The 17,370-nt window shown below is 33.1% G+C and overlaps 1 protein-coding gene across 3 annotated transcripts in view; it reads right to left on the reverse strand.

The window, feature by feature from the left end:
• The window catches only part of TBCK (TBC1 domain containing kinase), a 269,659-nt gene that overhangs the window by 153,931 nt on the left and 98,358 nt on the right, over positions 1-17,370 (reverse strand). For all 3 annotated transcript variants that reach the window (XM_023220144.3, XM_023220145.3, XM_023220146.2), the window contains one exon: positions 15,027-15,112. In XM_023220144.3, coding sequence (XP_023075912.1) covers positions 15,027-15,112 — 86 coding nt within the window. The remainder of the gene's footprint in view (positions 1-15,026; positions 15,113-17,370) is intronic.

The following is a 17,370-nucleotide window of genomic DNA, read 5'->3' on the forward strand; positions in this document are numbered from 1 at the left end:
TAAAAGTAGAGTAAAAATCTCCTTTGTCAATAGCAAGTATCAAAAATCAACAATAATTTACAAAAAAAACCTGAAAAAGCACTAATTTTATTTCACTTTGTGAGTTAATACAGGCTGCTATTAAAGACTTCTTTACTACCTACAGGGTTAGTTTAAAAAAATATTATTTCAGCATCTAGCAATTATGAATTTATGAATAAAGGTGCATATTGTCTGTGCATTTCACTCAATTGAGTATTTATACTATCAAGATGCCAGTCAAGAACTTGATAAGTACATGGTTTATTAAAATCTAAGTACTACATGTGAAATAAAACCCACTCATCTCCACCATATCACCATTTTTTTATAGGCTGACATTTAGATACATTTTTCTAGGGACAACATAAATGGGAAAAGGAAAAAGTACAAAGGTATATGACTTCACTGTAATGAGTAAGGGTTATAGAAAACAATAAAATATAAATTGTCCATTTTAATTTAAATTAAAAATAAAGTCAGCAAAATTAGTTTCATTGCTATTATTCAACATCTCTTTTAAAGACACAACATCAACATTACCTTCTCCCCTTTTGATGAAAGCTAATTGTCATTAAGAATCTTCTTCAAATTATTTCAGCAACTAGCTAACAGTGCCTTTCTCCCATATTAGTCTTTTTAATTAGCTTCATTAAGATCTATGGAAGAATTCTGCTTCTGACCAAGGTGGCATAACAGGAACCAGATTTACCTCCTGAACTGAAACACCTAAAAGTCAGACCAAATATATAAAACAACAATTTGTACATCTTAGATATCAGGCAGCAGAGAGTGGTACCTGAAAGAGGAGAAACAAATGAAATGAACCCTAAAATTGTCCAATTTACTGCATGCAAAGTTCCAGGCCACTGACAGGGAGGAAGAACCAGAAAGAGCTTGGTGGTTGTCCTGAGCTGAATATGCAGAGTAGGAAATCTGGAGAGACCAAGGTGGATATAATCTTCAGGAAAGTGTCCTGGAAGATGCTGCCAGAGAGACAGTTGCATAGAAAAAGCTCCAGAAGTCTGCTGAAGGTTCCCCTCAAATCTTTGCTAATTACTGGAGAGCTAATTACTACACACACACACACACACACACACACACACATATATATACACACATATGTGTGTGTATGTGTATATACACACACACATATATATATGTGTGTGTGTGTGTGTACACAGAAAACATATATCTGACTGTGTACATATATATAACAAAGTGGGGCAGAAACCACTTCAAATGATCAGAGGGAAAAAATGCCAAGCTCATAAAATGCCAAGAATAGTTCATTTTCTCACTAACCAGAATGAAAAAAAAACAAAAACAAAAACAAAAAACACCTACAACTGTTGTAAACAAGACATTAGGGAGAGTAGTCAGGAGAGTACTGCTTTAGTAATGGAGCAAAACTATGCTCCCAAACCAACCTTCTCTGGCCCCATTTAATCAACCTTAAAAGCAAGCCTTGGAAGGATCAAATTGTTTCAGTGTAACTTAACTGCACCCAACCACACTCATGGTCACCCCCAAACTGCCTCTTTTTTCTACCAACACCATTATTATAGTCATTTAGGTAGAAAAATCTTAGGCATAAAAGTAAGGCATAAAAGTAAGTCTGATAGATATTATTTTTACAAGGTCTCTTCAATCTTCTGCTTCTGTCCATTCATACTGAACTAATCTTGTTTTTGTTCTCATTCTTTCTTTCATGGACTACTGCAAATGTTTCATAATTGTTCAGTTTCTACCTGGTCCAGTATTTCCTTTAGCCAAATTGATTTTTCTAAATATGCAACTGTGATGACATCATTCCCCTGCTCCACCACGTCAATACGTTTCCACTGCATACCAAATTAAATACAATTTTGTACTCCTGCATTTAAGGCCACTGTGAATTAGTGAAAAAGCCAAGGACTTGGAGTCAGAAAATATACATCTGAGTTTTGACTCTGACGATTACTGGATACCATGCCTTGGTCAAGTCAGTTAACCTCTGTGAATCCCAGGTCTTCATTTTTCGAAATAGGAAAAACTAGTGTCTGTCTTAACTATGTCATAGAGATGGTGTGATGTAGAAATAATATATGTGAAAATGCTTTGGAAACAGTAACAACCTGAAAATTTAAAGTAGCATTATTATTAATATCAGTATAAGAAATGGCATCAGACTAAATTTCTTTGCACCTTCCCACTTGCCTACACATGTTCTACTTCCCTCAAAGACAGATGTACTATGATCTGAACACACTACTTTCCTAACTATGCACTTTGCGTTTTCTTCTTTGAATGCTCTTTCTTGATCATTTCCATCAATCAAAGCTCTACAAGATTTTTCCAAGACTGCCTCAAATGCCATTTGTTCTGTGAAAACTTTTTGTATATTTTTTATGATACCTATCCCACTATGATTTGTATCATATATAATATAGTTGTATTATATATAATTATAGTAATCATTTTTATATTATAATTACTTATCACAACATACTGTACTATACTTAATTCTGGGTATATTCATTCACTCTTTCATTCATTCATGCTTGCTTTTGTTCATTTATTCAATATGAAATGCTTTGGGTTATATGCCATGTGCCCCACTCTGGCAGAAGAGTCAGACATATGAACAGATACCTAAAATGCTTTACTATTAAGTGCAACAATAGAAGTTCTGGTATAAGGTAATGGCAGCAAAGTTACAGTAGCTTATGGCCTTCCCTGTTAATATTTTCTGCAGGAGAATGATAGAATTCTTGTGAATAAATGTTATTTTACTCATTTATTCATTAATTCAATATTTACTAAGTGCCTAATACATGCCAGATCTGTGTTAGGTGATAGGATATAGCAGTGAACAAAGCATAGTTCCAGGCTACAGGGAGCTTACATTAAGAGCAGTAGATATTCATTAAATATTCTCTCAACTCACTCCAATCAAGTTCTTGCCTCCAACTTACCACTGAAACTGTTCTTACTTTGGTCATCAATAATTTCTATGTCATTAAATCTAATGGCCAATTCTCAATTGCAATCTTTCTTTACCAATCAGCAAGATTTGACATAGTTGACTATTCTCACTTATTCAGAACACTTTATTCCTTCCACTTGGCTTCCAAAACACTGTACTCACCTAGTTTTGTTCTTATCTTTCTGACTGCTCCTTGTCCATCTCCTTTGTTGGTTCCTCTTCCTCTCTCTGACTCTCTACCTGGAGTCTCCCAGGTTCAGTTCTTAGATATCTTTTCTATTTTTCTCCAGATAATAACTGTATAGTTTGAGGGCACTCATATTTACAGCTCCATCCCTAAACCTCTCCTACAAATTCTGAAACTGTATATCCAAATGTCTGTTACCTCCACTTGCATGGCTAACAGATACACATATCCTAAAATTAGCTCCTGAGACTTCCTTAAAAATCTATACCTCCAAGTACAGTATTCCAAATCTCAGTTAGAAGCAACTCTACCCTTTCAATTGCTCAGGTACTTGACTCCTCTCTTCCTCACACACTGTGTATTTGTCACCAGTAGTCCTGCTGGCTCTACCTTCAAAATATATGCAGCATATGAAAACTTCCCACTACTTCCACTGCTAATATCTTGATTCAAGTCAACACTATCTCTTGCCTAGATTATTGCAATAGTCCATGACTAGTTTCATAGATTCCATTCTTGTCCATCCTTGGATTTCTCTCAGCATAGCAGTCAGAATGACCTTGTTAAAATGTTTACATGAGACATCACTCCTCTGCTCAAAAGCATCAGTGGTTTTCCACTTCTAACAATAAAAGCCAAAGTCCTAACGATGATCAATAAAACTACGTAATATGGCCCTCTATTACCTATTTAGCCTTATCTTCTTGTTCATTGTGCTCTAGTCACAATGGTCTGCTGGCTGCTCCTTCACGTCTCTGGTACGCTTCCACATCAGGGCCGTAGCAACTGCTGCTGTTTGGGTTGCTCTTTCCCTTACTTTCTTAAAGCATTTATTCATAAGTCAGCTTTTCTGTGAGGTTTTCTTGGCTACCTTATTTCAAAATTCATGGTCAGGGGCGGTGGCTCACTCCTACAATTCCAGCACTTTGGGAGGTCAAAGCGGGAAGACTGCTTGAGCCAAGAATTCAAGACCAGCCTGGGTAACATAGGGAGACCTCATCTCTACAAAAAATTTTAAAAGTAGATGGGTGTGGTGGCACATGCCTATGGTCCCAGCTACTTGGAAGGCTGAGGAGGATTACTTGAGCCCAGGAGGTTGAGACTGCAATGAGCCATAACCATACCACTGCACTCCAGCATAGGTGACAGAGCAAGACCCTGTCTCAGAAGTAAATAAATAATGAAAATTCAATCTCTCCTGTACCTGAGCACATAACATCCATACCTCTGCTTTAGCTTTTTTATTTTAATACCTACCAATACAGTATATTTATCTTCATTATTGTCTATCTACTCTAGAATATGAGGGCAGAGATTTTTGTCTATCTCTTATTTTATTGCTGACATATTATCCATGGCATAGAAAAATGTCTGGCACATAATAGGCACACAAATATTTGTTGAAAGGATCATTCAAATATTTGTTGAAAGAATGAATGAAAAACACAATGAAGATAAATGAAAGTGATTAAGGATCCAAATAGTCATGAGATTATATACTTTCTTAAGAAGTTTTCAACAAATATGAAATAAAGAGAAAATGAGTTAGTCCTTCCTTGCTTAATATTGGGGAAAAATCCTTCATATTAAATAGCAGGATATATTTAAAAAATTAAACTTGAGATTTTGTTATGTACCTATACTTTGACAATAATTATAAAAAAAATTATTTAAAATAAGCAAAGCTTATTCTAATGATATTTGAAAAGTAATAATTAGTTCAAGTTGAATAAATATCTTTCATATAACATCTAACAGCTCCTAGGTGCTTACCAGAACCAGTTATCTCTTACCAATTAAGGATAATTTAGATTAATAAATAAGTAATGCACTCTGTGAGATGGTAATGCCTATTATTTTTTCTTTCTATATTTCTTCCTTTTAAAATCTTGATATTTTCATCTTAATTACTCAGGATATTGGCACAGCTTCATAATATAGCCTGATACAAAAAAGACATCAAGATACAATAATTTTGAATACCAGGCAGGTTTTAATTAAAAAGAAAAGCAATTTAATATTAGAGATATTATTAGCTATTTCCTAATTTAATAGAAAGTAAAATCCAATGAAAAGAAATCATACATACTCTAAGTATTTTCTCCAGATCATGAAATTACGCACAATTCATTTGGTGGAGTGCTATTCTACACAGTCAGCTAAGTAAATGCTGCCCCCTAGCAATATCAAACAAGAGTAGTGATATTTAGCATTTCATGAGATCCTTCCATGTGGTCTGGTAATGTCAAATTTAGAACCATCAATAGGAAAAACAAAGGCAGGGGGATAATTTTCTTTATTTTGAAAAGCAGAAAATTACATTTTACTACTACAAAGGGGAGTCCCTTTCTATCTATTTTCTTAATCCACATCCTTTATAAGCATGCTATATTGTCTATCATAAGTCACAAGTATTTTCATATTTAAACTATTATACGCCTTCAATGTAATACATATTGACCATGAATTTAATGTTTTTGCAATGATTCTCTATACGTACATTACGGAAATATACATATAGACATTCCAGAAAAGAATGTGTAAATATCTGCACTTTGTGACAGGATAAAGTTATCTCCTTGAACCTTTAGGATGATTGTGAAGACTAGTTAATGGATCTAGAACACCTGGCATTTAGTTGACTTAAATATAGGAGTTACAATGATCACCCAGAATCTTCAGTAATGGAAAAGTATTTTAACAAGCCAAAGTTCTGAGGTAACCTCATTAAGTCATATAACAAAAGACACACAATTTTTTTTTTTTTTAATAGGAAAGGTATGACCAGAAGGTAAAAAGAATAAGACTCCTAGGCACTGTATAAAATATTTTATTTATCAGAAAGAATTATTTCATCATTACCAATTAGTTATTCTCAACTATGCATAAAAACACTAATAAGAAAACAGAAGAATGATGGAATCATCTATAAGGATAGTACAGCATTAAAATGAATTATCACTATTATGCCATCCTTCATTTTTCTTTTTGTGCTAGCCATAATATTGCACCATCTTTCAAGAAGATATGAAAGATGTACAGAGACACCATCATTATAGATTTTTTGTTGTTTTTTTACGTTTTCATTGAACACAGCTAAAGATTGAGAATTTTTCATTTTCCACCTTTATTAAGAAGAAAAGAGGAAAATGTTTCTTAACAGAGGACAATGTTTTACAATTACTGGACTCATCAGAAGATGAATACAAAAAGATAGCAACAGTTTAACTCAAGTCAAATGGTAAAATTAGTTATATAAGTGATACTGCAAATTGTGAGTGCTCAGATGACAATCTCTTAGGTGAATTTCCTCAAACATAGCTATCAGAGTAAACAATAAATAAGTCTAGAATTCTCATTCAGTCAGTCATTCAAAGTAAAGGGCTTCACCACACGATATTTTGCAACAAGAAACCTGGGCCATTTTACTTTGCTAAAAGGATATATGAAAGTAATATTTGATTTTTTAACGATATTTGTATACCAACAATTTTTTGATACAGTTTAAGCAAATAAATGCTATAGGTGTATGTGTTTGCAATGTAATTATTAAGAAATAAATGATATAGAAGTAAAAATTAAATTTATTCTAATTTGTGTTCATAAATCTAAAAATGAAAATGTTTTCAAATTATGGAAGAAAAGACAGCTGTTCTTCACCAAAGTTATGAGCTCTGTCAATGTTTCATTTTGATGATTGTGTTTTAACCATGCAAGTGCAAGAAGAACCAGAAATCAGCTAGAACCTATGAGAGAGAGACATATTTGAAATCTGGAATCGGTATTTACGTGATGGATATCCTTCAGGCTCATGTATGACAGCTGAACAGTAAATTCAAAGGACACATACACATATATATTTTTACATATATACATATATACTTTCAAAATAAGGAATATATGACATAAAATTTTGGGTTTGTTGTGTTTAAATTATTACTAAATATTTTAATACCGTTTTTTACTATGCTTTATTCCACTTCTGCATATTATTCACAAAATGACTTAAACATATAACAATAATGTAAAAGATCCCTTGGACTCAAAAAGTAAATGGTTAATTTTTTTCCCCTATATACCCAAAATTATATTAGTTACATCTTTTATAGGTCATGAGTTCCCTAAATAAAAAAAGAAACAAATAAAAAATAACTAACTGTATAAACATACCTTTTACTATTTATTCTTAGTTGGCTTACAATATTGAACTAAAGAACTATACACTGAAAACTAACAAGAAAATCACTTGGATAATTTAATGGTTCTGAGATCTACATTATCATTTTTGGGAAAGATTAGCTATAATTCCAGAATACATTTCAATTATTTCATTGATTACCACAAAAAACTTTACAAAAATTTCAAACATAATTCATTCTAATTTACTTTAAGTAAAAGAAAGACTATAAAACATGTTATGTAGCACTTTGTGCGAGATAGAGAAGTACCTTAAAAAATCAAGCAATTAGAAAGATTAAAATTCAAAGTGGCAGAAAATCTCATCAATTCAGACAACTATGCAAGGTTTTATTTTTATTAGTACCATACCTCCTCTGACAGATTATTCATTAACTGACATAGCAAAATAATATATCCATTATAGCTTGTAATATAATGTTCTTCTAAATATGAATCATATTAATATAATCAAAGAAATAATGCAACATGATCAAAGTATAATAATATTAATTAAAGAACAATACCCCTTAACAGTTATAGTGTGCCTGGAACTGTGTTGAACAGTTTATATGCATTCTCTAATTTAATCACCACTATGAGGTAGAATTTATTATAATGTACATCAATGCTAACAGGATTGTAGGTAAAAAACCAAAACTAAAACTAAAAAAAGATTATGTAATTTGCATATGGAATAGCAAGAATTTAGAATGCTGGGCATTTGGCACAAGTGTCTGAGTACTTAACCTCTATACCAGCCTTCTCAAATCTTGGTCACAGGCCTCTGGTGGTCCTTGAGACCTTTCAGGGGTCCACCAATTCAAAGCTATTTTCATAATAATACTAAGATGATTTGCTCTTTTTACTGGATTGATATTTGTGCTAGTGGTGCAAAGCCACTGGTAGATAAAACTGCTGGTATCTTACCACAACTTAAGGCACAGGGACCAAAGTATAATCATGTGAAGGAGTAAAAATTATTAAATTTATTAAACATCTCTTTTAAAATTTGTGAAATGAAATGGAAGTAAGTGTAAAGCACTTGTTATATCTACTGAAGTACAAAGAGGTAAAGCACTTGGGTAATCATCTGTGAGCTAACATTGATGGTTTTTGCGAGAAATACTATGTTTATTTGAAAGAATGACAACGATTTTTTTAAATGTACAAAGTGAAACAGTTACTTTAAGAAAAAATAAGAGCTTTTAGGCAAAGATTAAAATTTTGGAAAGCTAATAACTGCCACTGTGAAATCAGTAGGTTCCCAATACTTAATCACTTTTTGGAAGAGATCTGTTGTGATATTAATAACTGTGATTTAAAAAATATTATATAATGAAATGTTTCAGAGTTGGAAGATCTGTGTAACTCAGTGAATCAATATTTTTCAAATTACCAATTCATGACACTACAAAATTATGTATGAGTAAAAGAGCCATTAAATTGCAAGATAGAGTGATGGATTTTAGTATAACACAGTATGAGGAGTTCATTGACATGGCTTTAGACTGTACATAGCAACTAGCTTTAAGAAACAATGAGGTCAGGAGTGGTGGTTCATGCTTGTAATCCTAGCACTTTGGGAGACCAAGGCAGGTGGATCACTTGAGGTCAGGAGTTCAAGACCAGCCTGGCCAACATGGTGAAACCCTGTCTCTACTAAAAATACAAAAAAAAAAAAAAAAAAAAAAAATTAGCCAGGCATGGTGGCAAACACCCATAATCCCAGTTACTTGGGAGGCTGAGGCAGGAGAATCACTTGAACCCAGGAGTCAGAGGTTGCAGTGAGCCAAGATCACTGCACTTCTAGCCTGGGTGATGGAGTGAGACTTCATGTCCTTTGTAGGGACATGGATGCAGCTGGAAACCATCATTCTCAGCAAACTGTTTCAAGAACAGAAAACCAAACACCGCATGTTCTCACTCATAGGCGAGAATTGAACAATGAGAATACTTGGACAAAGGAAGGGGAACATCACACACTGGGGCCTGTTGTGGGGTAGGGGGAGGGAGGAGGGATAGCATTAGGAGATATACCTAATGTAAATGATGAGTTAATGGGTGCAGCACACCAACATGGCACACGTATATATATATATGTAACAAACCTGCACGTTGTGCACATGTACCCTAGAACTTACACTATAAAAAAAAAAAAAAAAAAAGACACCACTGCTCTGAGACATTTAAGAAACTACCACTATCTGAGAAACTATTTACATGTCTGTGTGAGGTCACATTTTCTTCATATACTTAAACAAGTAAAAAGATTATAAAAATGTAAAAGATTATAAAAAGGTAAAACAATACCACTATTGCATTTTTGGGGAAAAATGTAACTATTTCTAAGAAAAATATGTTATTTTGGTTAACATGCAATGAGTTTGTTACTGTTATTTTTAAATGAATTAATACATAAATATATTTTAAATCTCTATAAATATCGATAGCTATAACCCATATAAACAAAAACTCTTTGAGGTCCTCAGTAATTTTTCAGAATATAAAGGGGTTCTGAGAGCAAAATGTTTTAGAACTGCTGCATTATGCCATACTTCCTTTCACCTGTTTCTGGACAGCATAAGGAATCACTAGATTAGAAACAGATGTGGGGGGTAATGACATGAAGATTTACTGAATTGGAAAACTTGCTAGATATTGAACTTGTGTGTATAGTTTTTTGGCTAAAAAGTACCAAAATGTCATTTTATCATCCCTGATACTATTAATAGCCACTTAGAGTTCTAAGATCTGGGCACTTTCTGAAAGGTAATCAAGCTTCACTACGAGAAAGAGACTTTAATAAGCCATTTGTATTCAAAGGTCTTAATGGATCCAATGCCAGTAGAATGGAGTTTGTACTAATGCTGGGGAAACCATAGCAGCTATCAGACAAGAGGACACATCATAGGACTCTTCAGAGAGACTACAACAGGTTAGTAGGACTCTTATTATAAGATATTCTAAATAAGGTGGATATTCCTGGTTTTTCCTGTAATTACATCTTTATAAAATCTGAAAAGCTCATTGTCAGTATTCTCTTTAGACTAAAATCTAAAATTTATTTATGTAACAACATAATGAAGGTAAGGAACAAATGAAGGAACAAATACATAATTATTTCTGAGCGGTTTAAACTCTGCTGAATATAAATTTTGAAAAGATTGTGATAAGCTTTTAAGTAGTATAAGCATCCTTTCAGATTGCAGTTAAATGACAATGGCTTTACGAGCATATCATAGAATTTGTTAGCTTTATCTTTAGCTGTGACAGTAGGTTGAAAAGGCACGTATAGTACTGATAGACTCCTTATCATTTCTCTTAATGGTTACCTGACAACTCTTCATAATTTGCAAGCTGAATACTATTCACAGAATTTCAGGAAAACAGTTCCCTTAAGAATGAATCATACTTTCCTGTTCTCATTTTAAATGAGGCCTACTATACTTTTAAAAGCAGAAACACATATCAAGACAAAAACGATAAATATCAGCCTGTCCTCAATTTTATCAAATACACATTATTCACTCTATTTATATGAAAATCACACAACTATCATGAAATGTATAATCTAAGCATCACATCAGTGTACAATATTTCTAACTACTCAGGCTTTAGCAGTGCTCAGTATTCAGAGTTCCGTGACCCAGAGCAAAAGGAGAAAAGCCAGAAATCACAATCTCTACTGCAATGGAAGTCTGAATTTCAATGATGAAAGATTAATGAGGGATTACTTTGATAGGTTTAGTTCTTGAGTAGGAAACTTGGTTTGGTAAATGATTATCAAAGTACCCACTCTTCTCCTTGATAAATCTAGCCTGTACTGTTGTTAGAGGCATAGAAAGTTACCTCAATAATTACTTTAAAGATAGAACATTAAAGACAATCATTCAGAATTTTAAAAAAATGCTATATATACAACTAATAAAACAGAACTAAAATATTATTAATAGAGTTAAAAAAATGTTTTAAAAAGTCCTCCATTTCATCATGCCCCTCACACAAGTACTCACTGTCAATAATGTCTACATTAAAACATTAAATCTGTTCACAAAATTGAATTTAAAAAAGGCCTCATCATTTTTATATTATCCAGACTTGAAAAACAGCTCAATTAAAAAATACACAAAAAGAAAAAGATTTGAAAAAACAGTCTTCCTATTAACATTTTAGCTTTCTTTGTGAAAAAACTTTGCCCACTCTCTGTGACAAGAAAACAGTTGTAGATGGGACTCTTCTTCAGGTTAAGATATATCGTTTCCCCTCATTTCTTTCTGTTTACTCTAAAATTCTTAACAAGTGACAGAACCATTTGCTAGAGGACATTCAGAAATACATGTGAATTAATTACTCAGAAATGAGTGTAAAGGCATTTTTTTGTAATGATGGTAAGAGAACTGCTACTGGCAATGAGTGGTTGGGAGTCAAGGATGCTCAGCATTTGCCACGTGCTGGACATTCCTATCCCACAAAGAATTACTTCTCATCCCATATGACTTACAATTGTCTCTGAAGACTAATCACACTACTATTGATAGTAGCGGGGGCAGAAAAATCCCTAGGCAGATGGGGCAAGTCCCCAGTGTAATCCAATTTAAACCAACGACAGTTTAACGTATGAAAACCAAGATACAGATCTCATATAAATCTACAGCGTGGATTGAGAACCTCTCCTTCTGTTTGGCACACTTTCCTCTGATTGATCCCTACCATTCACCTATTTTACATATACCTCCCCTTCCATAATTAGTTTTTTAAACTGTTGTGGCCATCTTTGAGTGGTGCCTTTTTTGTTGTTGTTGTTCACTTTTTTTGTATACTCACAAACCAATTAGCATATACACTCCCATTCTGATCACATAAAAGCCCCAGGCTCAGCCACACTTCGGGCTACCCACTTTTAGGTGGTGGGAAGACTACCCAACTTCAGGTAAGGGGGCTGTCCAACTCAGGCTTCCTTCTTTGCTGAGAACTGTTTTGTCACTCAGTAAAACTCTTTGCCTCACTCACCTGCTGGCTGTCACTCATCCTTATTCTTGGACATGGGAAAAGAACTCAGGATCTGCCAAACAGCGAGTGCAAACACAGCTATAACCCTGTAGCTCTACCCTCCTGCTTGCCAAGCAATGGGAGAAGGGACCTCTGGGCACCACACACCTCCATTCACTGGGCTCATGGTTTCTCTCTTGTAATGTAATCCACTATATATGCAGGTATCATCTGGGTCCTTGATGTTGTCTCCAAAGGATTTGAGAGCAAGAGAAAACAACACAAATATGCTGATGTTCATGCTGCTTGCTGTACTGTTAGTGATAAAGTCCTTGGTCTCTGGCCCAGGAATCTGGCATTTTCTGCCAGTATCCAGAAAACAGTAACAGGCTAACTTATAAGTTTTCAAGGAGGGTACAATCAAATCTCAGATTTGAAAGGTTCCCTCACTTAATGCCTAAATAAAATGAGCATTCCCTCTAAATAATGCTAAAACATTAGAACATATTTTAACTGATTCCCACCTACTGTTAACTTTCATGTTATTATTTAGAATTTTATTTTCACCTTACTATTAGCCCTTCCTAAAGTGGATTTATACATATTTAGGTCACTTTTTATACAGATTTATAAACTTGTAGTATTTGATGAGTGATAATATTTAAAGAGGGTGGAACAGTGCTTGGTACACAGTAAACATTTAATATGTATTCACATTAATTATGTTCTAACAATATTTTTAGCTCAACATTGTTTCTTACATCATACTCTTTCGGAACTCAATTTTCTGATTAAAGTTATTTGTCCTTGTGTGTTTCCTTTCTTAATATTATCTCTGTTCATGAATATGTCTAAGGATTTGTATCAGATTGTCTTTATAATTCTACACATTATATTTTAAAGAGATGAAGTGTTGCTGTGTTGTTTTGGTCTCAAACTCATAGCCTCAAGTGATCCTCCTGCCTCAGCCTTTCAAGCACAAGCCACCACACCTGGTTTCCACACATACTTGTCTACATAAATGTTTTCTGTTTCTGTTCAGTGCTGAGCACAATTTAATTAGGTGCCTTCACAAAAATTTTTAGAAAATAATTATCTTTTTTTAGTCTATATTTTAAATACTTAATATTCTATTTTACTCAAAAATCTAACACCATTACTAACTTGGCAGTCAGCTCCTTGACAGCTTCTTCAACTCTAGCCATAATACTGGATCTAGTATTATTGTATTGTACCTCACATTTATAATGATATTATACTCCAATAGCCTTTTATTTTTATTCTTTAATTTTAAAAATCAATTTTTACTGATTTTTAAAATCCCTTATATAAGTATTTTTCAAATTTAGGTTTATAAAATCAACTTATTAAATGTACACTTTTCAAAAATAACACAATGCATCACATGTAGGAAGCATAAAACATTGTTTTGTAAAACTTAGTTTAGTTGTATACACACATACACATCACCACTCGAATTTTGTGTGCCCCGGGTCTAAATATAAAATGTATTTCTTCCCATGCATTGTGAAAATAAACAGTTTTTAAGAAACTGCTTTACAGTATTCTATTAAACATGATCACATAATACAGTTTTAGAAAGTTTTTCACATTACAAAAATAATACCTTAAAAGAAAACAATTACAAATTGCACTTAAGCCCCCTCGGTACCCATAACTCCTGCAACCTGATATAATCATAATTAATATTCTAGAGTATAGCCTTTCAACTTTTCCTATGTATATACACATATACACTAAATTCTACTTTATGAAAATGAGATAATACCATATTATTTTATAAATTGCATTTCCTACTTTCAACAATACGTAATGTGAACATTTTATCAATAATTTTTAATAAAGCATCTTCCTAAAAAATTATAATTTCTTGAAGGCAGGTGTCTTCAATTTAACTTTTGAATAAGTAATACATTCACAGTGTTAAAAAAATTTTTTAATGTCAAATGTAACAAGTAAACAATTTCTTTTGCACTCATGCTACTAACTGCAACCCCATCACCAAGAGCTAACTTTTGTTATTAATTTATTTTCCTCTCCACTGTCATTTACTATTTTTAATTGATAAATAATAATTGCATTCATTTATTGGATACAATGTGATGTTTTGATATATGTTTATTCAACAGTCTTTAAAAAGGGCTTCATTCTATGTGACAAACAACAAATAAAAAACAGGCTAAGTCACGCTACAGCTAAACTTTGATTTTCAACTCTGACTTTTAGCTTGATGTGGACTACAGAGAAAAGAAAAACCAAAATCTATCTAAGCTCCCAAAGTAGTATCAAGTAAAACACAGAAGTGGTTACTTTCACTCAAGCATACACTTCCTATATCCTCAAAATCAGGCCTGAATATCAAAAATCCAAGTGAAAAGCCTTCACAGCACAGTTTAATACAACACTATCACTAACGAGTTTCTCAAAACAATTTGATACTATCAACTATGGTAAGAAAAATGACTCATTTTCATTACTTAAGGTGGGAGTATGGAAAGTAGCCACAGACTTTCTAACATAAGGCTATAATTAGTAGCAGTAACTTATTCAGATATGCACTTCTATGACAATGAAAATTTAAAAAATACACTCTTTTGTGATGACAATTTCTGCTTTTTTTTTTTTTTTTTAACAACATGTTCTATTAATGCACCAAGTACTTACATCTGGAATGAAGCCAATCTCATTGAGATGATTACTCAGCTCTGGATCATGAAATGCAATCATCTGAGAGAAGACAGTCAGATACTCTGAAATAACAAAGTTTGAGACAATCATCATTTTTACACAGTACTGCAAGAACATTATATTCAAATATAGTTTTATTTACACATTGAATGAGATTTAATTTCTTCATGAGAATATTTTAGGTGATAATTTTGTTTTGCTACTACTTTAATTACTTACTGCTAATTATTAAACAAGCACACCAACAAACTGTCATAACCTATTTTCTGCCTTCAGAGTTACCAGTTCATTTCCTGAGTCACAAATTGTATACATGATAAATAATGTTTTCCTACTAAACTCTACAAGTACATTTTCTCTGGTAATATTAAATCTGCTTTGTATTTGTTGAATGTTCAGAAAGTGTAGCAGATCCTTAAATGAAGAACACTTATATGCAGTCACAAATGGAATAATTATGTCTCAAATTTGTTTATAGATACAGATAACATATATGCCTCTATACAGGCATTTGTTCCAGTTCTAATTTATTTCCACTTAAGACTTAGCAATTTGGCATATTTAGAAATAAGAATACCATGTTTAATCAGAAAGTAGGGATCCAGTAGGCAATTAAACATATCTTTTGTTGATTCTAATTCTATTAGAATTCATAGAGTTCAGTTGAAATATGAGGAATATGTTTTTTTTTTTTCATTCTTTCAAAGTTACTATTCGTGCCAGTTTACTCACTATGCACTAACCTAAACAAGATAGTGCTAGCAATCTACTCAAGGGCAAGTAACTATTACATTTTTACTAATTAAAAAAACCAAGATTAATAAGTATTTCAATGAGCTCAACTTTTTTTTTTTTTTTTTTTAAATATAGACTGGGTTTCGCTATGTTGTCTTGGCCAGTCTCAAATTCCTGGGCTCAAGCAATCCTCCCGTATTGGCCAACCAAAGCGCTGAGATTACAGGTGACAATGTCACTTTTTTGAAATTGAAATGACAATAACATCATAAAACTTTTCTCTTAATAATCACAACTTTATCCTACAGTAAAGTAACATCTATTTTTAAAACCAATTATTTGGTGAAAATAATCTTCAAAAAATAATGTCTGCCTTGCTTTTTTTAAGTTTTTAAAGTTTTTACCTTTTAATATTTCAAGAAATAGTACTAAATTATTGATAGTCCATCAGTAGAAGTAGTCTTGCCTTGCTTTTCTCAAATAATACTTTGCTTCTAACGATCACATGAATTTTATGGATAATATTGTTTGGCTGTGTCCCCCACCAAATCTCAACGTGAATTGTATCTCCCACAATTCCCACATGTTGTAGGAGGGACCTGGGGGGTGGTCACTGAATCATGGGGGCTGGTCTTGCCTGTGCTATTCTCATAATAGTGAGTAAGTCTCACGAGATCTGATGGGTTCTTCAGGGGTTTCTGTTTTTGCTTCTTCCTCATTTTCTCCTGTCACTGCCACGTAAGAAGTGCCTTTCGCCTCCTGCCATAATTCTGGGGCTTCCCCAGCCATGTGGAAATGTAAGTCCAATTAAACCTCTCTCTCTTTTTTTTTTTTTTCCCCCAGTATCGGGTATGTCTTTATCAGCAGTGTGAAAATGGATAAATACAATAGATATTTCCCTATAAGCAAACATATTACATGTCATATATCCTACACTGAAGAGCTTCAGGGCAAAGAGAAAAAAAGATGAGGTGCTGTATTCCATGACAAAGCTGAATTCCTCATTTAATGTGTGAACTTTTACCCATGCTGGATTTAAAAAAAAAAGATACTCAAGTAATACTTTTTCTTGACTTGATGTTAATTCTACTGCAACAGAATGCATTCTATCTGTCCATTGTCTCACCTTTTCCTCTCTGCACAAAAAAGGTACAATTTACATCAGTTTCAAGAGTTATAGATCAAAGTGAAGACCCAAAATATATCTGAAGGACCCAGGGAACTTCTGGGTTTAACTTTTCTTTAACTTCTTAATTTCTCCTTCCAATTAGTGGTGTGTTTATAGTTCCAGTTCACTCAGAAGCCAGAGATATGTGACATCAACAATCATAAGTGTTCAACTATATGAAAGCATATAGTTATTAACTTCTAAAAAGCATGCTTCATTTTAAACCAGAAATTCACACCTCAGGCAATTTTCCACAGCTATGCTCCAGTTTATTAAATATCATTTTTATTTGAGCCTGATAAAAATAATTACTATGTAAAATTACATGGCTAATTAAAGAGCTACTGAAGAAATCGAATCCACCATTAAAACACTGTCTTGCCACCATACCTGGCTAATTTTGTATTTTTAGTAGAG

Source organism: Piliocolobus tephrosceles, chromosome 3, assembly GCF_002776525.5.
Source record: "Piliocolobus tephrosceles isolate RC106 chromosome 3, ASM277652v3, whole genome shotgun sequence".
NCBI classification, from domain to species: domain Eukaryota; kingdom Metazoa; phylum Chordata; class Mammalia; order Primates; family Cercopithecidae; genus Piliocolobus; species Piliocolobus tephrosceles.